This window comes from Anabas testudineus, chromosome 5, assembly GCF_900324465.2.
Source record: "Anabas testudineus chromosome 5, fAnaTes1.2, whole genome shotgun sequence".
NCBI classification, from domain to species: domain Eukaryota; kingdom Metazoa; phylum Chordata; class Actinopteri; order Anabantiformes; family Anabantidae; genus Anabas; species Anabas testudineus.
Window position 1 is genome coordinate 21,248,817 of NC_046614.1, and position 26,697 is coordinate 21,275,513.

The 26,697-nt window shown below is 38.3% G+C and overlaps 1 protein-coding gene across 2 annotated transcripts in view; it reads left to right on the top strand.

Moving 5' to 3' along the window:
- igsf21a (immunoglobin superfamily, member 21a) overlaps positions 1-26,697 on the top strand; it is a 151,044-nt gene that overhangs the window by 108,804 nt on the left and 15,543 nt on the right. For both annotated transcript variants that reach the window (XM_026350021.1, XM_026350022.1), the window contains exons 5-6: positions 14,698-14,813; positions 24,157-24,637. In XM_026350021.1, the coding sequence (XP_026205806.1) occupies positions 14,698-14,813; positions 24,157-24,637 (597 nt within the window). The remainder of the gene's footprint in view (positions 1-14,697; positions 14,814-24,156; positions 24,638-26,697) is intronic.

Consider the following 26,697-nt stretch of genomic DNA (forward strand, 5'->3'; position numbering starts at 1 on the left):
GTGTTTTTGTTCAGCTGATATGAAGACAAATATAGACAGATTTGTTAACTCGGTTTAAATCATGCTTTTTCCATCACGGCATCTCGGCTCTCCTCATTCACAGCAGCCATGGAGACTTCGTTTCAACTCCAAAGCTACAAAGTGCCACTAAAATAAACTATTTTGCAGATTATTGCAAGACTCTTGCAATTAGTCATCCTTCATGGAGAAGACAACCTTTAGTGTTGATTCAACTGTTTCATTATGTTGGAGGATGTAGTTTGTACTGTACAACTGTACTGCATTATACACTGAGGTGTTTATTATTTATCTAGTCTCATTGATATAAATGTGGTGGACAAACTAATACTCTTTCCACACTAGCCTTGGAAGTGAAGACAAGTAAATTTATGTGAATGTACCCAGAAATTCACGTCTGTGGACAGAAAGGTGTGTCCAGAGATTGAGTTTCTACACATGCCATAAACAGAACATTATCGTGCCACAGAGAGTACACCAAACAAAGCCTGAAGGCAAGCTAGACAACTGGTCCTATTTTCAAGTTGGGTTTGTCAGCAAAATTGATTTCAGTCCAACATTATAAAACACAGTGGTTAAAAAAATATAAAAATGTATTCGACTGAACAGAAAATGGCCACTGCATAAACAATATTGACACTAAAATACAATTATGTGACCAGATAAAACCAGTTTCTTTGCTTCTCTTTTCTCTCAAGCTCTCATCAATCTATAGAAAACACTTCACATACGGTAAAATCTAACAGCTCTACTATTAGAAGTGTTTCTGATGGTTTTTTATAACATACTCATGTTAGTGGGGTGTATTTGCCACAGATTTCTGCTTATTGGTGGATGACTGTGGTGCTCTCACAGTAACTCACTGTTTATACAGTCTGAGCAATACCTCCTGTGATGTTAGTGACTCGGCTGTAGTCACAACAGTTTAATGCATGTTGTGATTCTACCCAAATGTACTGCCTAAATTCTCTTATTAATGTTCACACTAGGCGCCGTGAATCACTGTGACCTTTTTGACAGCTAATTATGTAATACATTGCCCTTGTGTTTTTCAGGCTCTTTATGCAGCCATATTGTTAATGCTCCGACTACAGTTATACATGTGGCATCAACATAATACAGTAAGCCAGAAAGAAATCAGGGCTTGCACAGCACTAATCTGAGACATTTGGGACATTAAGGAATCAGCTTTAGTCTCTTCATAACGTGAGGTTTGTTCTTGGAGTAAGTAGTCCATGAACCCATCATTGTTTTGACTGCTGTGTTTTATGTAGACTTTTCTATCAATGCCACATTAGAGAGTATATTTGAAATGCCAAATTGCTCAGCAATCAGTAATAGCTGTTCATCATGGCCGGCATTGAGTTTATGGCTTGGTTCCGTCAATCTTTCAGTCTCTTTCCATCGTAAATGAATTCAGTGTTCTGAAAATTTGCCAGTTTAAATCACCATAATAGTGCGATATTGTTTTTGTGAAAGAAGAGATATGGATGCTTGTGCATCAGTTTTCTGGTTGAGTGACTTTAGGAAATGTTGTGCCTCCTCAGCACTGAGTTGAATTGCAAATAAATCATCTTGGTGTATTAACAAACAGTCGTTTTTGTTTTTTTTTTTTCCCTGACATAGACTTTAAAAATGTGAGCAGTTCGCATATGCACATCTGTCAGGAAAATGGAGAATTGAGTTTGAGTTTTCCCAGTGACATATTGCAATGCCAGTTGCGGTGCCGTGGCAGACCCTTCTTTTTTTTTTTTTTTTTTTTTTTGCATTGATTAGCACATGTCAGTGCTGACTCCTTAAGCTTCAGTTTCATTTCAACAAAAATCCCCAAAATCCCTATGTGGCCAGGAATCTGAGCATTTTCTCAATCCAACAATTTCTGTGTTTTTACATGTAAAATAGCTAATTTAAAAGTCCTGGCTAGAAATATGGATTATTTTGTCAGTAGCAGGCATCTGAGCTTGATTAAAGTATCATAGGCTGTACAGCATTTGTAATTCAGCCTCACTGGAAAGTGCTGCTACTTGCTTTTTTTTCTACTGTGGTTTTGAGACAGAAGAAATGCTAAAATCTGGAGACTTGGTGCAGTGTTCCTGCACTCAATGCATGAAATGTACCAGTTAACCCAAGACTTAGCAATGATAGGGTTGTGTCGCTGGCATGTGTTAATTCAAGTGTCTCCAATATGTGAAACCAACCTTTTTCATATTCAGTAAAATCCTTTTGAATATGTTAAGAAAATAACTTGAACAGATGTGATTTTAAAAATGCTAAATGTATTTGTAGATGGAATACAATGAAAACTGTAAATGAAGATCACAAATAAAGAAAAAACAACAGTGATGGCAATAAGATTTTAAAAAAAAAGGATGTGGGATGGCAGATGTCAAAAAATCTGTTCCAGTTCTTTTAGAGGGCTGTATCTCTGTATCTGTATGCTGAGATTTTGTTATATAGAAGAACATAAATACAAGCAAAATACTTTTTCTTTATTATGTAAAGAGCTCTGAATCCTGCAGCCTTCGTTCCATATCCACATCTACATCTTTCACATTTGTTTGGGCGGGAAAATTAGAGTTCTGAGCCTGGAAATTATGACTGTACACGTCTACAGTTATACACAGCTACATACACCAGTATGCTGAAAGATTCTTGCATCAGTAAACACAAACACATGCATAAATATTCATGCAAATGCAGCTGTACATACAAATGCGTGCACACATTCACACACACAAAACACTCACACCCACAAGTGAAAACACACTTGTACAGACCAAACTCCGGGGTGAATCAGAGCAATCTGGTCATCCTAATTATGGTGTGCTGTATAGGAAACTGGTGAGGTACTCAAGGAAAGCTGTAATCAAAACCTCAGGCTGCAGGGTGCTGCAGTGAAGTGGTTCTCTTCATGTGCAGTTAATATGAAGGCGTGAAATTGCAAATTTATGACCTTTGAATGCAGTGCACAGCAGCCATGAGGTCAGCCCTCGTCTTTTTCTGTCTCTAAACTTGGTCATTTTCAGATGGACACTGCAGAGGTGTTGCTCTGCCTGGTATTGTGGGGAACTGGATCATTATACAAAGAATGTGAAGCAGCAGGTGTAGTGTTGTATGGCACAGTTGTTAAACCTGCTTTTTAACAAGGGCCACAACACATTTATCATACAGCAGACCATGACTTTACAGTTCAGCCCTTTTTCTTTGTCTTCATAGAGCTGAATTGAACAGTACTTAGTATTTTACTATTATTATGAAAAGGCCATGCGGGCACAGACCAGGGCATGAATCAACCGTTAACAAGGCTTTTATTTTGTCATTGGGACTTTCATAAGTACTGCTCACATTTCTCAGCCTGATCTTTCTGTGCCGGTCAATTCAACGACTGCCTTTACCCTTGGAATGTCAATGAAATTTCTAACTAGTTTAGCAATTAAAGGCACCCTTGAAACAAAACCCACATGTCTCGAAGCAAACGCTTCAGATTTAATTGAGAACGTTTACCAATCTGCTGAGTGTGAAATAACTCAAGTAGAAAATGGGATTTTTGGCTACAGTTATGTGATGGAATTAGCAGCCATGGGATGTTATGACAAAGTCTTTGAATTGCCATGTTCAAAGATTCATTTATCAAAATAGAAAAAAATGAGTATGGAATAAATTACCACTATATCCAGTACCGGCTACTAGAAGCTTTACAGTACAATGAATGAGTGATAAAAAGTTTAAAAGTGGGAAGTTGAAGTGGCGCAGTGGGAGGTTAGGATCGCCAGTATGGCAGTCATCATTTCCACTTTGAAAAAAGCTGCTGCGCCACTCGAGTCCAATTTATTTTGAAAATGAAATATGTTTTCATTCCCCATGTAATTCTAATATTTTGTAAGGCCAAAATCAGAGCCAACACGTTCATGAATATTTAGGAATTGAAGATGTAATGTCATCATGCAGTAATCTAATGTAATTTCCATGCTAATGATTGATTTACATTTAGTATCGCAAGTAGGAAATGAAATGAAAGGTGTTTGACAGATTCATTTATTCATTCATGGATTTATTCATTAATTTTTCGACTCTTTATCCTAAGGTCTTTTTTAAAATAACTAAAGCTTAAAAAGCTAATATTATATGCAACAGTTTTGATTACTCGAACTGAAAATCGTCTATCTTAAAAATGCAGGTGTCAAAGGATTCCAACCAGCTCTGCAAACTGATTATTTATATCCTGGACTGTTTGACAAAATAATTTTCATCAAACCTTTCCAGAGTATAATGCACTGTAAATAGAGCATATTTATCTTGAGCTTCCAATTTGAATCATCATAGTGCATCATGTAATCACTTCTGAAGCAGGCAAACAAACAAAAGATAAGATAAGCAACACAGTTGTATGACAAGACAAATCAGAGAAAAGTGCTTGGATCAATAACCTAGGCTTAGTCCTTTGAGAAATTAAATCAACTTCTGTTTGTGGATTTTGTCTTTTTGAGGGGAGGAGTGTGAATGTCAGTCATAATATTTGCTGCTCCCAGTAAATATTGATAGATGCACCACAGTAATGAAGCTGGGAAAATGCAGGTGTACTGAGTGCAGGGTGTGCCTCGCCGAGTGTGGGATCTCGTCCCTCCAAAAATCATGTTGTCCTAAAATAAACAATGGCAGATAGCAAATAATTTGTTTAAGGAATTGTATCAAATGTCTTTGGTCGTGGTAAACGGCCAGAGAAAAGAGCGCTCAACAATAACTTGTTGTTTTTATCCTAGAAAACTATGAAGTCCAAATTAAACCAAAGTGAGACAATTGCTAATTTCTGCTGTCGCTCATTGACTCTTCACAACTAAAAAAACTCTTTTTAAATTTCCAAACATGTCTTATCAAGCGCTAAAATAATGCTCAGATTTTCCCACTTTCTGCACTTCATTTTGATCTCAGGCAGAGAGCTCTCTTTATGAACTCAATCTATTCTCATCCCATTTATGCATCTCATGCAGAGCTCAGACGGACGATTTAGGGGCTCTCCACAATCACACACTGAATTCTCATCCAGACTTAACAACCAGAGCAAAACACTACTGTTCAAAGTTCGCCCTTCTACTGCTCGAAAACAAAACCGTGATTCTCATTTTAGCCTCATTTTAGTTTTTATTTTGTTCTAAAATTCACGAGAAACATGAGAGAAACAAATCTCACTTATTTTTTCTAGTACATTTTAGGAGAAACATCAGATAACATAAAAACAAATACGAGGCTGAAATGAGACTCACAACTTAACCTTTCTCTGAAATAACAAACACTTTCATATTGTTTGTAAGGTTTTTCGCTCTAAGCCTCTGTGGAACTCTGTGGGTGTGTTTAACCAGATTTAATTGGCAACATGAGCCGATTAACTCGTTTTGTTTTAGATCATTTCAGATGTTTAATACAGTTTTTTAATGTTAGAGTATCAAACTGGGGTGGCAGTGGCTCTGTAAGTAAAGTGGTCGTCTAATGAGGATTCCTGGAGGCCCGACTCCTCCTGACCATATGTTGAAGTGTCTCTGGACGAAGCACTGAACCCCAAAGCCGTCCAAATAAACCCTGCTAGTCAGATGTAACATCACTCATATACAAGACCACAATAACACACAGCAGGACCCCAGGGTCATTGAGCACATGACTACTACACTACTCAATTTAACATATGTTACAAGTGTGCAGGAAAAGTCCAGCACCATTCAAAGTCTTCATGTGCCGCACACTTTGATGAACATTGCTGAAACATGCCATCAGCTATAAGTTCCTATTCTTGTCAGAGTGGATTACTCACCAGAAAGAATCCATCAATCAAATGCAACACAAGAGACATTATTCACACTTGATGAAGCTTTTTATCCCTCTAATGTGTGAAGTTACACACTTCAAACATCCCCCGTTTGCCCGTGTCCCTAAGGAACGGGCTGACACTATGGAGAGCAGACAGCACTTGGTAGCTACTTTGCATTTTTTCTTCATTTTTTTTTCAAGCAGTGATTCGCTGTTAACTAATTGCTGACCCAGTTGTGCACATAAAGCTGTTGATTCAGAATTTAGTCATCTAATAATTTAAGATTTGGACTATAGAGTGGGATGATTTGTCATGAGTAAACACTGCCACCCAAGTGAATTGTTCATTAATAGACATTTTTGTATTCCTATAGGATTTGAAACCTATGGCATTTTTTCTATTTGGTCAAATAAGAACGTGCAACACACACCTGAGGTTGCTCATCACCACAGACGACTAAATGACTTTGTCACATCCTCTCCTTCTCCTCATTATTCCTGCTGCTTCCTGTTGCCACTATTCAACTATATTCTGAGCCACAAATGCCATAAATATTTTAAAAGACTGGCACGCTGTTTAGAAATTGCTCATTAGGCTGCTGTGAGACTAAGATTTGGCAGATGCTTAAAATATAAAGTGAAACAAAACCAGGAGAAATATGAAAGATATTTTGTTTTTACAGGTGTAATTGCATGGCGTATCACTTTATTTATGGCATGAGCTGGTGGGCGATAGTGTGAGTTAGTGGGTGATTGGTACACCATGGCTCCTGAAGACTTTCTCAGTGAATGGTGAATTTCTTTGGCATTATTTATTACCAAAAACAGCGGGTAATGAGCTCTCATGCCCAGATGGTGCTCGTTTGAGTTTGTTAAATCAGTTGTTGGCTTCTAAAACGCGCTACCAAAAGGAAGAAAGCCACAATACAGTTCTGTTTGGCATCACCATAGAATCTGCACTCTGATTTGATTTTACACCTTCTGCAAAATCTTTCTACATCTACAAATCTAGAAGGAGGTTTAGCATAGCCATCATGCTTCTTTTTATTGTTTGAATAAAATATTTGACAGCTTCTGTGTGCTGTGTATAAGACTGGGAACATACAAGTAGGCCTACAGAAGACCTGCCAAATTATTATTTTGGGCTCTTGTAGGATTTAATTACACAAATTGTCTCAAACCCAAGCACACATGCCTGCAAATGCAAACCTGCAGCCAAAAAGGAAGCTCTCCTGAAATGTTGTGACAATTTGTACATTTTTGCATTTACTAAATTCAATATTGAAGTTCCCTCTGATTCAAACATTTCCCATGGCAGGACAACTTAAACTCACCTAAATAATAGAATTATAGAACTGTTAAACATTTTTTCAAGACATACACATACATAGGAAGCATATTTTGCCTAAAAACACTGGAACCCACTTTAAATTCCAGTGTTCACGTGTTCACCTGCAGATTTGTTCTTTAAAATATTCAATTTGTGAACAGTATATAAGACAGACCAGTGGTTTCTGCTGATCACCTGCCATTCACATCTAAATGAATAATTCATCCTGCCCTGTAACACTTTCAGTTTTCTAAATAGAAACTCACTTTGAAGTCTCTGTTTCCTCCAGTGAACCTACAACACGATAGTTATATAATAGTTATTTATACCTCTTCTATTTAGTGGATTAATCATTAACTTTAGTTTGTTTCAGATATAAAAAACACAAGAGAATGAAATATGATGGATCTAAAATATAGTAAATCACCTAAATTAATGAAGTAATAAAGAATATATTATTATTGTGTTGCCTGTACTAAATATTTCAAATAGTAAACTATCATCTATTGCATCTAATACTAAATTGAAGAAGCATCCAGAGCAGGTTAAATGTGTCAAGATAATAAAAGTCATTCTGTTGCTTTTTTTTTTTTTTTTTTTGAAGAAAAACCCTTGATGCATGGTCACCTATTCATCTTGGTCGTAACTGCCCCATCAACAACCCTTTCATGTCAACTTGAAATATGAATTCTCCTCCCTGTCCCTGAATGCTGTGTATACTCTATCGACATTTGTGGAGCTTGTGGCCGTCTGGCTGCGGGCATTTGATGTAGATTTTCTCAAATATGTCTTTGGGGATTGTTCATGTGGTCGAAGGCCAGAACTGAGAATTGAACGATGGATACTTTTCCACCTCAAGTGACTCTCTTTGGCCTCATATAACTTCACAGTCTCATTTCACCCTTTTCGTCTGTAAATGATGTGTCATAAAATGAAAAAGAAAAGCATCACAACAGGCACACTAATCAAGAATTGTATCTGGACCAGTGATCTTAAAAGTGTATCTATGTCAGTGCTGCCAAATAGGAGAATGAGTGAGGCTGGAGAGGGCTAGAGGTAAAAGGAGCAAATTGTAACAGACTGCCAACCATAAACCCCTGCCCTTAAGCAAAAAATGGACTTTAGGGATGAGGGTGCCAGTGACTGTATAATTGATGTAGTGCTGGGTACAGGGTAAGTCCCATCTGCCACTGACAAAAAAAAGAGCTTTCCGTTTTGTCCTATCTAAATCGAGCCTTCAAACTGTGCTGGCAAAATCCTCTCTTCTGTCCCCCTTGTCCTCATTATAAGCACAAAGCTCTAAGTCCAAGTCTTGTTTACCCTCAGAGAACGGAAGCTTGGGGAGAGACTGGGGAAAGCCATATACAGCCATGACATATCGTATTTCCTATCATACGGGAACAGAGAAGCCGAAAAAGGCAGAATTGCGTCTAAGCTCTTACTCTTTCAAGGAAGAGTTATGTGTAATTTTTATCTTATTTTTCAATGAAAGCTGCATCAACCTGTGAGTTCTGTTGACGCTGACGCTTTGGTATACTCCATGTGAGTGATACGGACTGTGTCTCTCTGAGGTAGACCACGATATTATGTCCACTTGAGAGTAGGCCAGTTGCTAAATAGCTGCCATTGCTCAGTGATGCATCGATGAAACCATATGTTTCCCCAGACAAGAACGCTCAAACACATTTCTCACTCTTTTAAACACACAGACAGTTCCAAGCATGCAGGCATGTAGTATATGTGCTTACTGCATCGGTATGATTAATGGGCCTCGGAACTAGGGAACTTGTTCAGTGTGACACAAGCTTTTGTCTCTGTGTGTCACCCCCTTCCTCTTCCTGACAGCCACCAGAGTCTCCCTCTCTTCCTTACTAGCTACAGTGCTGCTGGATGGTTGGCTGGGGCGGGAGGATGCGATATGAGCTGACAGCACAGTAATAACCCATGCAAATTAACAGGGTAGGGTGTAAATGCAAATGATAAAAGCACAATAGAAATGGGATTAAAAAGCATTTCAGTGCCTTTTATCTCTTGGTGCTGCTCGTGCTAGGGAACAAAGGCTTTCAATAGAAGCCGACTTAGGTATTGAGGACCCGTGCCAGTGCTCATTTCAACATGTTTTTTTTATCCTTCTTGAGAGGACTTAACTTTGATTGTTTTTTAGGCTGCCTTCTATCTCCCTCACTGACACAATCACAGCCCATCCAACTGCATGACTTCTCAAAATAAGACATTTTATGTTTTACTCAGCTTAACTCTTAGGATGTATGTCTGTTTCTCCCCATTCATAAGAAGTAACATACTGTACGTACACAAACACACTATTTCCACTAACCAGGTAGATATGAACCATCTTAGCCTTATAATAAAAATGTAGTAGCAGTGGGACATATGTTGTGTGGGTTGCCAAGAGCTGGCAGCGTAAAAGTTGTTTTGATTTTTGGATGCCAGGCACAATCCTCCAGCCTAAAAGTAAAGTTGAGATCATAGCACTGGATCAGGAATGGACCAATTAACTTACATTCAAGACTCTACAGGGAGGGATCTCAGGTGCAAGAGTCAATTACATTGACATTTTAAATTTCCAGTTGCTTAATTTGAGGTAATGTGTCATGGGCATTTCTGTTCCCACTCTTTGCGATTAACTACTTCTTTCTTTTGTGTTTGGGACCAATTACAATCACCTTTAGAAGCAGCTAAATAATACACTACCTCACTCAAAAGTTTCCAGTGTCCTCCTTACAGCTGTTGGTATGTTGGGTTGAACAATTAACTGAATTCTACAGTAAAAGCACATGTGTTTGTCTTGGAGGCGTTGGTGGAGAGCCGCAGGCAGCTGAATAAGTTGTGCATGTCATGTGCAAATATATAGTACACTTGTGTCAGATGGTATTAGAGGTGCACAAGTGTCACTGAGCAATCAGCAGAATAGAAAAGTGATGAAAAGCACGTCAGTATTTTATCACGTAGTCCTGCTCAGGCTGGTGAACAAAGTCTCTTTTTTATCCCTGGCAGCTTTACGGATGCTGCTTTATAGCTAAACCTGATCTCTGGTCTTTCTGTGTTGGGGAATTCAAAAGGAAAAGTCTTTCCAAGGTAAACTAGTAGCACTAATAGCATTAGACACAATTTAAAAAAAACTTCTGTCTTTACAGCTCCACGTGTTGTGTTTTTTATGCTCTCCGATCCTTCCATATCTATTCTTTTTCCAGCTTTTGTTACAGATGCATATTAGAGATACAGTGTGATATTTTCACTGTGGCACTAAGAGGAGAGAAATGTTTTTTGATGTTCTCTGGGGTCCATTTGTGTCTCTCTCTGTCTGTGCTATTATTTCCTCTTTCAGCTCTACAACCTCTCTAAATTCAGACATGAAACTATTTTGCATATTGATGACACCGTGTCACCCCGAGGCCTTCTTTTAGTGCAGTTGGAAATATATGAACATGTATCTTGTATACACGGAAATATGCCAGGGTAAGGCTCGGGCTCTATTCACTGCATCCGCTTCTGATAAGGCAAATCTAATGGTCCCTCCTTAATTGTGGAAATAAGTCAAAAACATTACACCCTGAATAAATGTTAAAGGAAATTGTGTGAAAGCTTTATTAAAAGCAAATCTGTGCATTAAAGCTTTTTCAACCAGCGTTTTGTGACTAAAGGGCACACATCCACATAGGATAGTTGGTGACTCAAGTACAAGTCGTGCATAAAAAGTAATATGCTGTAAACAAAGTATAAAGCAGCAGCAGCAGCAGCAGCAGCAGGCAATCATGATCTCTCTGAAACTGAGAACCTTGGCTAAACGATTGCACTAATGTTCTTTTTGTGATTGCTATTTAAATTGACTTCTAGCTTAATTTTGGGACAAAGATTAGCTGCTGTTTAGGAATGCCAGCGCTCACCTGCAGGGGGGATCAGGTCATTTGAAACCAAAGTCATTTATTTAATTACTACAGTAGTTTGAAACTATATTTATTTGTTGTGCCATTGATTTTTTTTCCCACCCACTTATTCTGTTTTGTTACTCAGGATGTCTGAAGCCTATGCCAGGATGCAGTGGGTGAGAGACGAAACACAGACAAACCAATGCAAAACTAGGCACAATTTAGAGCTCCAAAATAATGCATGTCAGAACACAAAGTAGGTAATACATTGTTTTATGTATATAGTTTTAACAGTTACTCAACTTAACCATTTAAACAGTAAGTAATCCTCCACTGACTGGGTTAGGATCACCCTGAGAAATGAAATGCCGTGCACTATTATTTAGCTTGAGGGAAACATCCAAATTCATACTGATTACTTTGGGACCCTTGGGCTCACAATAAAACAAACTACAGCTTCATCAAATACTTATCATTAAATTACTGTCAGTGAAAGTAAGTCAAGGATGACCTTCTTTGCAATCACACACCACCTTCTTTCCCTATAAATAAACCCCTAGACATGACTCAAGGCCAGGGTGCTTAGTACTATGGGATGCTGGGAGTGTTTCTTGTGAGTCCAGCTGTCTCCAGAGCTCCAAATCCCTTAATTATGAGGCCAGGGAAAACAGTCTCTTGGAGCATTAACAGTTCTGCACATTCACACCAATGCCATTTGCAGTTTTTTTTTTTTTTTTTACAGATAACAGTGTAATGGTGCTTGAGGATATAGAAGAAGCAGAAGGTGGTAAACAAGAGATGGAAGGAGAGATCATTATTGATGTAACTGGCACAGCAGTACGACCAGGGACAAAAGGAAATAAATGTTCCTCTTAATGCAGTGGTGTGCAAGTGCACTCTGAATATTAGAAAAAGAAGACTACAGACCTCACCTTGTACACATTTGTACACATTTGTACACATTTTCAAAGTCCGGCTTTGTAAGTTTTAGGATCTGTATTCATATAATTTAATGGAACATACTAAGCAGGTTTGTAGCATGATAATAGTATTTCAGGATTTTTTTAAATAGAAATTTCAAAATTTCAAATCAGCTTATTCCAACACTCACTGAAAGAGTTCCCTGAGGTTAAAGATATTACTCATGGTGAAAGATATATTTCTTAAAGGAAATAGATCATCAACATTGAACATTTATCTTAAAATTCAGTAGACTGACCAAAAACATGTGTAGCAATCACAATGCCACACATAGAAATACACGGTGTTGCTGTGCAGTTTCATTATGTAAAGGATAGGGAGAGATGCTGTGGCGAGGACTTGGAAATTTTATACACTTGAATCTTTTGAGTTTTTAGAAAAACATTCCAGAAGAATGTCAAAGATATTGACATTTCTTTTTTTCTAAAAGTTTCTTTGCTTTTGATATTTTTCCCCAAGACTTCATTCTATTGTTTAGCAGCAAACTTTACTGTGGTGGCTTTTTTGCATTTCAATTCATAGCTTTCTGCCTGTTTTGTATGAGCATCATAACAGCATCAACATATCAGACAGTAACCTTGTCAAGTGAGAAATTAAATTATTTATCTGTTGTTTTTAAATGCTCACTGTGCAGGTCTCAGTGAGTGTTTTGCACTGAGAAGCAGATGTCCACATTTAACACACCCAAAATAGGCTTAAAACAAAGAACTGCAGCACAAACCTTTTTTTTTTTTTTTTTTGATCAACCTTTAACAATTGGGTGAAGAGAAAGCAGCAGATAAATGAGGTATGAAAGGCTTAGACTTCATCATCTGAGACAAGCATCTTAATCCTATACAGGGCTGTTGTGTTTGTGCTGCACACTGTAGGTTTTGCTTTAATCATGTCAAATATTTCTCCAAGGCTTACTGCTGCCTCTTCCTTTAGCTCACATTAGGTGGCCTCTCACCCGCATAGCAGAAACAATGGAGCATCATGATCAATATGCGGCTCTCCTGAACTACCTTGACCAGAGAGATTAATTATTTATCTCAGCATTTACAAGGTTGTGATAGTGATTTTATTCTAACTTAAGAAAACACCTTGTTAACACTCCTTTGGATAGGTAGGTACAGGATTATCAATACTTATCACTCAAGTGGAAACTTGCAATTTGGCAGTAATTATTTTTAATGAGATTGGATTTCATGAGATTAGCTTTGCCTAAATTAAACGTGTGAGGTTTGGTGTGTTTAAATCTCTGCAGATTGCTGCAAAACCCTCTTGATCTTGTTGCATTTACAGCTTCTAATATTATAAAAACAAATCATAATTTTTAACTGCACAGTATAGAAGCACTTGAGGCACTTTACAGAGAAAGAAACCAACGACGGTGTTAAGAATATATTTACTAGACCGCTGCAAGCTTTTCCAAAGTGGAGCAGAATGCTGCTTTATGGAATAGAGCAATCAATATTATAAATCTATAAAGTCAGATTGTTTTTTTTATTATTATTGTCTGATTATATGCTCTGTATATTGCAGCAACTTCACTACCCGTGTGGCTTCTCCACTTGACACCTTTTACTGTGTCGACTACTTGAGCATGATTGGTCAGGAGCGGACACCTCTCACAGCTTATCATATGCCAGGTTGAGACAGGCTTGTCAGTGAGCTAATGGAGTGTTCTAAGGTTAATTTACAACCCTATGAATCCCATCAATAAGCAATTAAGAGGTGTGGAAACACAGAGGCACCCAGGCCAGCAGCTAAATCCCTCAAACCCCCACCTGCCTTTAATCAATTAATTGCTGTGGCATGTCTGTTTAACGCCACTTGATAGGTGTACACAGAAATGACATCAGTGCCTGCATGCGGTCGGGCACGAAAAGGATCATAAAGACATTTAGATATACAGAACATAAGAAAAATGCGGCATCTTAAAACCTCTTCAGTTAATGTTATGAAAAGTGTCTTCGATACTCAGCAGTCCTCATCAAAATTCAACTGGTTCTTGTGCATCTGGCTATTATCTGCCGCAGAGTCGGCGGCTAAAACTTGCTTGTTGATATTACTCAGAATCTGCCACAGTATGGTCTGTGAAGTATTCACATTCACATATTTAAGCTGCCGTACATGGACTAGACTGCTGCATGTTGAACAGCTGATTTTCTGGGGGATGTGGAAGATTTCTATTCATTACCTTCTTCTCCTCCCAGTGCTCCTCTATAATACTTTGAAGTCTTGCTCACATGTTTTCCCTTTACACTACCATGACATATTTGCTGGAATCTCGAGAGAGATTCAGACTGAGGTTGGTGATATGATATGTATGAGATTTCTACCTTATCAGCCTTATCTGACTCACACAAGCCCTCGGGAGTTTTGAAGTTAGTGTGCCAACTGTTCAGTTAAATGGAGATTCTCTCAGCAGGCTCTTCCTTTCTCTTGAAAATACATACTATACAGAACATAGCTGGAGCAGGTCTAAATATTTGTTTTATGTTAAACCTCTGGACACGACAGCGTTGCTCTTTCTCTGCTCTCATATGCTGTCAGTGTTGGCAACATAAAACAACTCCTGGAATGAACTGATCAAGTCAAAGTGGATGTTTTCTAACGGTTTAAGAATATCTGAAGTTGCTTTTTGGGTCAAATGTGTTGAGAAATTGATTCACTAAGCTTTACTTCTGTCCTTCACAGCACCTCCAAACAACATATCGGTGGTGGCAGAGAACACTCCAGCCCCATTCAGTCGATACCAAGCCCAGAATTTCACTCTTGTCTGCACTGCGAAGGGGGGGAAACCAGCCCCATCGGTGAGTTGCTGTTGAAAATACACCATGCTGCTTGTCAACTAGGAACCTGCCTTCACAGCACACAGATCCATGTTGTTTACAGATGAAAAGAGACTGCATAGCATTTTGCTGGTATCAGTACACAGACCACAAGGAGTAAGAAATGATTTTAACATTCCAGTAAATAGACTTTTTAAAAAGGTTTTGAGTTCTAGGAAGTTGCATGATGGCAATACAACCCTTAATCGCGTTGCTTTTCACACACACAAGCTCCAATACAGACGACGCCACACAGCTGTACTCATGCAGTCATTTAAAGTAGCCGTCACCTGTGTTGCTGTTGCCCTGTGACTGATTACCAGCACTAATTTAGCCATGTAATGATGTCATTTAAAAAAGGTAGATCAGATTTAGTAAAGAGCCACATGAGTGACTGGTCACATTCATACCAATTCATCATTGACAGTGACAGTAACCTACAGAATCATCACCGTACAGTATCATAATGCACACGTGCAATCAACCACACACACGTCAGAAGTTTGCATACTGTACATTCACTTTTTTCTCAACTTTCCCAAGTGCAACACAAGGTCTTGCAAATATTTGAATCGTACTCCTGTGTTTGGTGGCGTATGAGCCTGCAGACGATGTTTGAAAGCCACCACTTGCTGTTTGTTCCCACTGGGTCATTAATCACCGTCCATGGGTGTATGATAATGGACTCCAGACCCTGAGCACACCTATCTCCTGCAATTATGAGCCCAGTGAGAGGTGACTACAAGGTGAATATGATTTCCGTCTCTCAGGTACTTCCTGATTGATGGTGTCATGAGTGAGGTTCTCCCCCTGTTGGGATATAACGGGTAATCTCAACCAACTAAAGCTCAACCCTGCTGGAAGCTTTTTTCAACATTTAATGGAGTAAAAGACGTCTGAAAGGTTTCAGCTGGTCAGTAACGTCTGACAGACTCTGCATCACTTGTGATTGCTGATGATTTTGCTGATAGCTTTGTCTGTGCCTCAACAAGGAAGTGGCCAAATCACTGAATGGAAATAAAAACAATTTTTCAGTTTTATCACTCACTAGTGTGTTTGCACACTACAGGAAAAATGCTTTGTTATAATTTACATTGGAGGATTTAGATATAGTTTTTGCCTGAAGCTTTTTTTTTTGCTGCAAAGAGTATATAAGGTAAGTAGTTTTATCACATAAGAGTGGCACTTTAAGTAGCTATGAAATCCAAAGGAGCACTCTATTTTTTATAATTCTAACTTTTAATAGACAAAAATCAACAGTAAGTAGAAAGTGAAAACATTTGTTCTTGTTTTTAAAGAAAATGTACAATGCATTATATAAATATGTGTTGATTTATTTATTTAAAGTAGATTATGTGCAGGAGGAGGCCAGGCAGAATGAATGCAGAAATGGTGCAGTGAGGGAATAGTAAGCAGTAGAAGTAGATGTGGAATATTTGGTGCAAGAGACACTGCAAGTGTTACACAATAAGCATAAGCTTGTCAGGATGTCAGAGATCATATGCTGTAACTGAGGATAAGGCAATATAATCATTAATTTAAAAAGAACACTTGAGGCTGTTGTCTGTGAATGATTGTTGACTCTGTTTGACTGCAGAATCTATAAAAGTGACAGTGAGTTGATCAGTTCACCAGTGAGATCCAGCAGCCTTCAGGCAAAACCATTTTAAAACAGAATACATATACTGGAGCTTCTGGACATTAATCTTAGAGAAGGCACTGAATCGAATGCCTTTTAAAAAAATTAAGAAGACCCAGCTCGATTTTAGATTGACTTATTTTATTTCCTAAGTGTTTCTTTTAACCAACTCCTTTTGCTAGTGAAGCAAAGACAATACTGGTCGACTTTAAAGGTCCCGAGCACTCACACAGGTGTTCAGTTATTCTGTTTGAAGGTGGGTGGAGCTACAGCATGCTTGAAGTTTGTCACCAAAGGTCATATTTGGTTTTAAAGTAAAAAGAATTCATGAAAGTAAAAGTTATTCCAATGTATTAGATACAACAAAGCAAAACTAAAAGGAGAGTCAGATGTTCAAGCACAGTTTGTACACGCCCACAGTCCTGAGAAGAGGCTTAATCAGCCAACATAAGTGCAAACACCTGTGTGTGAGTGTGAGCGTGAAGGACCTAAGTGCTCTCATAGCGCGGAAAGTATTTGCTTAAATTACATTTGTGAACCATTGTGTGGAAACCACAAGGTGGGGACCATCTTGCACCTCGTGCTTGAATGACAACAAATTGCAATGCTAATTAGCTTTGTGCCACACGGTATAGGTTAGTGTTTACACTGGAATGATGCATAATATAAAGTCTTGTCTGCTTAGAAAAACAAGAAGGAAAACATTTTCAACTTTGAAAGTCACATTGCATTTAGGGGGGGTTAATCATGGCCTGTCAAAGTTGCTTTGTACTGTTGGAGCAAATCAAAACACACTAAAGAAACTCAAGGATAGATTTTAGAAATAAAGTCACACTTGGCTTCTCAGTCCATCAAACCTGCCTTTAATGCCTGCGAGAACTTGTCCGCTGGTATATAGATGACAAAAAAGTTAACCTATATACAGTATATACAGTGCGTGCTCTCTCGTGCGGTGTCATAGCAGTTTAATTCTGTAGCAAGTAACAGGTTTCCAAAAGAGGACACACCACTGTGATGCTATTCTTCATTATATTGTCTACATAGGGTTCCAGTTTGCTTGATCCCTATTATGTTTTTAGAATGAGCAGAAACTGTGACTATTTGTTCTATTTATTCTGTTGTCCACGGTCATGCTGCATAACAAGACCTTATTATTAGGTTTGTAAGTATTTGCTGTTGCTTTGGCCCAGTTATGCAACGGCAACTTCAAACGGCTTCCTTTGCTTTTTGATGAAACTTATTTAGCCTTTGTCGGTGCTGCTGCCCGGGGGCTTGTTGCAGAATGAGCTGTTGTCAGCTCTATTTTCAATGTCATATCATTGCAAGCCTGGTCTCAACAGTGGCTCACAACTTATAAAGAATTTGGCTCGATGTATCGAGCCGGCTGTTAAATATCTCAATTCTGTGCTACAAATTTTTGTTTCTTAAATTTTTTAATTTAGTTTATGTAAGATTGAAATTATACTGCAGATGAAGAGTGTCCTGCATGTGTAAAGTCCAATGGTGCTTGAAAGTTTGTGGCACCTGTCTTATTTATTCACTATCATATATATTAATTTTGTCATATTTAAAATTGTCTAGCTGTCCACAAAACATAAACTAGTAAGTGTATTTTTGTCTCATCTGTTTGATTCTGTTCCCTTTATCTAGTTTTAGGACTTGTGTGAATACGCTTCAGCTCATATTTATGCAGAAATAGATTTCAAAGGGAAATTCTAAAGGGTTCTGAGCACAACTGTATATTAACTTAGAATAGACAAAATTCGGTATCTACTGTTTTTGTAGCCCTAACGAATGTGCTAAAATTGTCCTGCCATTCATTATAAACATGAGATTGAAAAGAAATAATTAACAGTCACAATAGTTGCTGATTTAAAAAGCAGTTACAAAGCAACATTAGCGTTCGTCTGCAGTTATCTTTTGCTGCTTGATACTTTTTTTGTGTCATTGTCACCATGTTCTGGCCAGTTTTATACATGTAAGTGTAGGTAAGTAAGTGTAAGTAAGTGTTGAAGAGACAGCCACACGTGAAGGATTAAGTATGAGTGACGAGCTGCTTCTGATGCTGCACAATGTTCCACCTTCATATGTTGTATTTTTGCATAATTATAATAATAATTTTAACACTTTGCATAATCAGATTAACACTAATTAGCTAATTATCAATATTTTCTGTTTTGTTACTTATTGTAGCTTAATATTTTAATTATAAAAGTAAATAAAGTAATGAACCATCATCCAAATTAGATGTGTAGACAGTAAGGGGAAAACCTGAAAAAGAACTTTAGACTAATCTGCCTTATCAGTTGATTATCATTATGATTATTATTGATAATAATAATGAACAAATGCCTTTTTAAATGTCTTTCTCTATTCATTACATGCAGCACAGCCATATCCTGGCACTGCTTTGATCAAACCACAGCCTTAACTTTTTCTCAATCTATAAAATAGAAAAAGCTTAGACAGCATTTTATGCAACATTTCTTTTATCCAGAACAGAAACATATGCTTTGTGTTTGTTTGGATAAATTTGCTTTGGCCCTGCACAAAGGAAAAAAAAAATCTTTCCTGTTGCTATGCAACATCCTTATTCGTCTTTCCAGCATCCAGCGTAACGTCTGACACTTCATTCTGACTTAGTGTAGACATTTGAAAGTGTTGAATTTCATCCAGTACTGCTACTGTTGCAGGTCTAGCTGCACTAATTTTAAAAGCCATTTTACAAGGCTCCTACTGTTCCTTCTTCTGGCTCATTATGTTCTTTTTATTGGTTCTTCAAATGTCACATCAGGACTGAATAAAAAATTAACATGGGAATGCACACAGTCGTTAATGTTAAATCATTAGGGGATTTGGATTTTTTCCTTCTTTCATAACAAAGTAAGATGCTTAACAGGTGAAATATTTAAAATTTATTTGGTATTTAATTGAAGCAGTAGCCTGGTTGCAGACCTTTGAATCACCGAACAAATCTACTATTTGAGATTCAAATAGGTCTGCTGTTGTGCTCATTTACAGCAGTTTCTACCTGCATATAAAGCAGTATTAATGCATATGTTTGTCATATTTCTACACAGCAAACAAGATGCCTAGTTACAGCCACTGAAAACTACAGCTATTACTACAATAATCATGCTGTATCACATCAACTGACATGACAATTTTCCTATAGGAACCTCTACCGCAGCTTGATCCTGTTTGTTACATAACCTCTGTGTCTTGAAGTTTAGATTTATTCCAAAGCTGCCACTTCTCACCACTTTTGGGAGAAACCCAACATGCCAAATTCCCCTAGCAGAGCTTTAAGAGAGCTGGGTATAATGGATTGCATGTGTTAAAAGTGTCTGGTATTATGTTTCAAGATCTGTTGGCATCTGATGCCACTGAAGCAAGCTGGTGACATATCAATAATAGCTTCCCAGTACCACTCATTAGAACATCCTCAGAGCACAAGCAAGCACTGATTGAAAAGAGGAAAGATAATGACAGTTAATAATAAGAAGGAAAGCTGATCATGTCATAACCAGGATCCGTCTCTCTTCCTCTGTCTTCTTTCTCACCCATTTTCGCTTGCTTCTCCTCATTGAATCATTGTCACCATGAAAATTACAGCCTTGTCCTTTTGACACAGCCATGATTAATTGCAGCAACATAAAGGTGTATATGAACCAATGCATGATTGTTACAGTTTCAAAAAGAGATTCAGATTTGAGATGTTTGTGAAGTGGGGGAGGTTTGGCAATGTGCAGAGTGCAGGTGCTTTCATCACTGTCTATTCACAAGAAAAATGCAAAAGCTTTCTTCTTATGCCATACCAGTTTAATTTCACCACTGCTATTGCATTGTGCATTGACTGCTGCTTACAATTACATCTTCCCTTTTTTTCTGTGTTAATTAATTTCAGAATAAAGTACGGGATTGATGCCTGGTTTCATTGTCTGCATCTATTGGGATGTGAAGTATTTTAGCATTTATAACTGAGCCTTGATTGATAATCACTTTATTCCATTGAGTAACCCTGGCGGTAGAAAGACAGTACAAGAGCAATGACAGAAACAGTTAAAATCCCTTTTTACATTAGATCAAGCACTAGTTTCTGAATCCTACAGCAGTGAGACACGTCTCATCTTGGAATATGGGCTATTGGACCGGCAGTGTTTTTTACACAACAAGTCATTATGTTGAATTACCTCATGGCCATTATGCACCTTCTTCAACACCCAAAATCATACAGTAAGTGCCTGAGAGGAAACATTTTGAAATTTAACGATTAAACTATAATGTTTTAAAGCTAATTGACAGACAATAACTGTTTAATTACTAATCAATAACCATTTTATTTTATTGTACAGCAACAACAGCAACAAAGAATCTTCTTTTTTCAATACATAAAGATGGCAGATAATCAGCATCTCTAAAATATTAACCAACAGAAGTGCCTGTGTCATTTTGTGAAATGCAACCATTTATCGGTGACATGTATCACAGTGAGCGACGTCTCCACTGTTATTTTGGCAGCTTTATAATCACTTGTGGAAAATTAATCAGTGTCTGCTCTTCCATTTGAACAGAATGCAAGAAGCCGTGCGTTTTCAGTTATCTCTGCCTGTCAAACAAGTTTGGAAAATGTAGGATGTGACAACTTAAAGGAATACAGCGCAGGTTTACAGTGATGACAGATGCCGCCTTAACTGATGAATTAGAGATTGATTCATATTCATATTTACAAAGATACAGGTGTCATCCTGGTGTCACACTGTTTGTGCACATGGCATTGGGCCCTTTGTGTCATTTCAAAACACATTTTTCAAACTTTCTGTTTTTAAAACAGAGATATATTCCACTCAGACAGATAATTCCAAATCATTTCTGAACATAATATGTTCAACACAAGGGCAGAAGTGCCAGTGTTTCATTTTTAACTAGTTTGTAATAATAGTGATTGTGAGTGCTCTATTAAATCCAAGACCTGCTCAAAGGCCTTCAATTTAATATGATTCACTTTTATTTCAAAGTTGCTGCCTCCATTGTTGCTGCATCAGTCACTAACACTGCAAAAATATGCACAGTATCATGGGAATGTCATTGATGAAAGATGTTTAACGCTGAAAAAAATGCCCTGACAAACAGGAAGACTGGTCACAAATCACAATCAACCCTATCTGGAACACATGACTCAGCTCACTCAACTATTCATGCTATTTTCTATACATGGCTATTTATATCACTGCCTGTACTATTTCCATACCCATATACTATTTGTGATCTGCTTGCTAGTAATAAAAAGGGGAGTGAGGAAGGAGCAGAACTGCAGGATAATGACAGAAATAACACTCCACTCACTGCTTGCAGTTACAGTGCACTTGTGTCATCCCATTCATTCATGTCATTGATGAAACATTCATTGATTCCTTTTCTTGTACCTCACACACATGCAAGCGGCAAAGAATGATATTTAGTCATGTGGGATGAGTATGACTAGATAAAGGGATGCTTAATATTTCGTTGGAAGCAGCTCCTCAGTGAAGGTTAATGCATGGATGACATGCATCCACGCATTGTATTAAGTCTTGAAGACTCTTTTATTAATACTGCCTATAAATTAAATTGTCTGTTACCGTTTACAGAAACAATCAGTTATCTAGGCTTAAAGAATTAATTCCCCACCAATCCATATCACAGCAACACAGGTGTTTTTGTGTACCCACACCATTTTGTCCAACAAAAGCTACAGAACAGGTGCATGGATCGTTCTAATCCACACTGCTCTCCCTCCACCTGCTGTGATAATTAATGAGGTGTTTTAATACACAGTGAAAAAGCTTCTTCGCTTTGCAAGTTGCCGGGTAGCTGTAGGAGTTAGCAGCAGACGCAATGGGGTCATCGTGGATTTGAGGTTGATGTTTCGTTTCCTATTGCGTTTTAATACATTCTGAAGTATGGTTTTGCAGAGTACAAAAGGTTAATGCAGAAAAGGGATGCTGGCTATTGAATGCTTTCACATGGAAAAATTCAACAGACGGAAAATGTTAATCAGCGGGGAAAGTTGTAAATTAGCCTGTGCAATAACTGTATTGATCCATACACTCAGAGGACTTTAATTACAAAGGTTTACAAGTGGACAGTGATGTGAAAATAAATAATACCTTTTCTTTGCACCTGTGTGTGCCATAAATCTTGGCTACACTTACCCTTTGGAGAAGGCTTTTTTATTTATTTATTTTTATAGCAGTATCCTGTGTGTGTGTGTGTGTGTGTGTGTGTGTGCACTAATTAAAACCTGAGGTTATAGGCATAGTAATTATCTTTTAACAACAGATTGCACCAGTATGAGAGTTCAGAATTTCTCCAACAAGGGTCATTTAGACATGATAGACTGAATGGGGGGAAAAAACACTTCAAATACTAAAATCTGGTTTTCCTCTAATGAGAAGTACAACCAAATTTAAACAGGCACATCCCAAAATATACACTAAAAGTTCTAAACAAAAAAGTTTAAACTCTACTTTTGTATTGAAAGTGCACTGCAGGTAGATGGGGCCACAGAGCAGTTCAGGGCTCGTACTGTAAGTAAGTGCAGCAGGTTGGTTAGGATGAGTAGTTAAAAGTTGTATTTTTACTTCTTTTTTTATTTATGCATGTACAGACCACAGGGCTGCTCTACGCCTTTGAGCAAGGGCACTTGGCCCCATGTGGACCTGCTGTGATGGGTCACATTAAAAAACTTTTAGAGCTGGCTTTAACAAGCCAGCAGTGCCACACAGCTTGTAATATGATGATCTGGTCTGGTAAACATAACCTCACCAACAAGTTGGGCCAAGTTAGACAGACCCCATCCATCAGTACTTTAAAATGAAGTTTCTACAGTAAAAGTCAAATTGAATGAAACTGGGAAATATGGTTAGATTACGGTTCATGCGGGGATGGATACATCCCTATTGTAAATTTTAAAATGTCTTTATGTTTTGTTCACTTAACCAAGACTGAAATCAAATTAACATATTTTGAAGTTTACATTTTTTTTAAATCTTTGAAAAACTAAATTAAAATCAGGTGTCAAATAAACACTGCCCTTCACAAAACATCTGAGTAATTATACGGAAGTGAATTGTTTGTGGAATTTAATTTAAATGGCCAAATGTCCCTGAAAGTCTCTGTTTTATTTTCTTCTGCAACAAAAAATAATGCATCTGTTTCCAAAATATCAACAGCTTAGCAGTAACTATTCAAGCTTATTTCAATGCTAATATCTGGAGGTTGTGTGCTGAATGGGAGCATAAATTCCCTGTCAGGAGTTTGGACAACGAGTGGGGTAATAGACTCATTAAATGTTTAGGAAACTCCATCTAAAAGTGATTCTTAAAGCTATATTAAACTAAATATGGATATTAACAATTGACAAATATATGTTAAATGTAAAAGGTGCGCACTCCCTTTCAGCCCTGGTTACCATTTTTGCATTTCTTAACTTGATCATTTAGTTTTTACTCTTTCCAGTTAATTTACTACAGAAACTACATTCATTAACATCATCATGCGATGCCTTCATGGGCCACAAGGGGCCCCGAGGATTTTGTTGTGCTGCCCCCTAGAGGCCTGTAAATATAAAGTTGTGCATAATTTTCTAGTGTTCATTTAAAAATAGAAATAAAATATGTTTATGTTTCTTTCTTTCTTTTTAAGGTGTACTTCAAGCGTGATGGCGAGCTGATAGAAGTGATCTCATACACTCAATCCTCCACCAGTGAGCAGGGAGGTGGTGCAGCAGGGGTGAGAGGAGCCAGACCGCTCATCAGCAGGGACCTCGATGACACTAAGCTGCAGCGGTCCCTCTCCCTTCTGGACCCCGAAAGTCGGTCGGCTCGTCTGTACACTGAGACCCCCCAGCGAGTCCACACTCAGGGTCAGCAAGCGTACGAGCCGAGCCCTGCGACAGAGGTCATCCCCGAGACGGTGGTGAGCCGCGAGTTCCCCCGCTGGGTGCACAGCACCGACCCTCTCTACTACTTCAGCCACACTCACATCCCTCAGAGTGATGGCTCTGTGGTGGTGCAGGCTCGACTCACTTGGACCCTCAACCCTCAGCTGGATAATGACGCTCTGTTCAGCTGTGAAGTCAAGCACCCAGCACTGTCCATGCCCATGCAGACAGAGGTTACTCTGGGTGAGTAACTTTTGCATGATATTCTCATTCATCAGCCCTTTTTCTCATCTGTCATCTTTTCTACCTCCCTCACACCCACCCACCCACCCAAAACTCCCCAGTTGCACACACCTTTCTTCTCATTTCTTCTCCCCTTTAATCTCCTGCTGTCTCCTTGTATCCCCTTGCCACACTTAGAAACCAGCGAGGCCCCCTTATGTCTCTCTTGCAAATGTACTCAGAACAACACTGATTTTCATTTGATGCCACTTAATTGTGTTAAAGCCGAGCAGATTGCGAGTTTAGCTGCAAATGCAAAACTCCAAGTGACTGACAGGGCAATTCATCGAGCTGTCTGTTGCTAGATTGAGTTAACTCAGTAGCGTTATTGAAAAAGTCAACCTAAATTAGAGAAGTCAAATAAGAATGTAGGCACGCTGACCAGTGTTATACCACTGGAAAGACGATCTCAGAGATGCTTTGCTTCTTCGAACTTCAATGAACACCCCTCAACGCACCCCCTTAAGCTCATTCTTTAGTGTTTCAAACAGAAGCATCGCCTCTGCATTTCATCACTTTATTTCAAGGAGAGAAACAGCATGGCGTTGGGGTTATTTGTTTATTCATCTGCAAGCTATCGAAGAAGTAGTGATGTAGATGCTAAATTCAGAGAACAGGAGTCATACTTGAAGGGAAAAGTTCGCTTTAAGTTTTAATAGTGTCTGTTCAAGAGAGACGCACACTCTGAGATTTTTGTTTTCTGAAAATAAAGATGGCTTCCAGCACATCCAATTAACACTTCAAAGGCAATACGTTGGCATGGTCTTCCTGGAGACGAGCCACGCTATCCTGACATGATAAACACAGACGTTATCTGCCACGAGATGCTGTGGTTGAAGGCAGAAAGCGAATCTGGATGAGGAGACTGGCTGCTGCATTGTGGCGCTGTCAGTATTTTATCTCACATCACCACCTTTCGTCTAATTAAACACACCCGTTTAACTGTGGCGCTGAGCGGCTGTGGTCACTCTGAGTTGATGTATAGAAACTGTCACTATTATCTAGAAATGTAAAAATGTTTAATGGGTTTACAAAATGACACGTAGGGATTCAAATTCTCATGCAAACAAGGCACAACAGAACTTTTACCTTAAACATGGTCCATTGTTCTTAAGGAAAACTTGTTGACGTTATTGGTATAAATCAACAATACACAGTAGTGTGTGTGTGTGTGTGTCTGTGTGTGTGTGGTGTAATGTCGTCCCAAGTAGCAGCTTAGAAAGGACGCTGAACATTGTTTGAAACTCTATAAAGGGGTAATTGGATCAGAACTTTGTGACTGAAAAGGACAATTGCAGGACAATGCCATCAGGCCAGCTTTCTATTGATGGTGCACTCACAGATTGTTATTTGACGGGAGTAAAAAAAAAAAAAAAGGCTTTGGATTTTGGGCCTGTTTCAGTTCTTCGCTTCTCATGTGCCAAAAACATTTCCTGCCAGAATCCATATACACATCTGGATAAACAGGGTGAATCTACAGGGTCTCAATTAGTGAGGCAGGACCACTCCTTCCTGTTGTACATTTTGAATCAATTAGTCAGACTGAGGAGACGCTTGTGTGTTGTTTTGTTTTGTTTGTTTGTTTTAGATAAAAACCTGGTGCAGGACAGATTTAAAGACCAGGTTGTCTCTTTTTGTCATAAAATCCTATTTAAAAACAGTCTTTCTTGTCTGTCTTACAAAGTCAGCATTGCTTAACTTTTATAAGCTAAGTACATTAAAAAAAAAGCTTGTTTGACAAATGTTTTTGGCAAAGTTTACTAAAACAAGATATATAGTTCATTTGTTGGAAACGTATTTTTATTAATACACATTGGATCCATTTTTTGGAGAGTGTATATGGGACTGACTTTAAATTACTGCTGTCAATAAATAAAAAAAAAACACAATCCATCAATTAATCACAGTCATAGGCTGTTAATTAATCTCAACATTAAAATACTTGAACTGTATTACAAATGTGAGCAAGTGCAATAAAAGTAGCTTCTGCCAACTTCCTCCCTTTTGTAACTTTTCAGTGT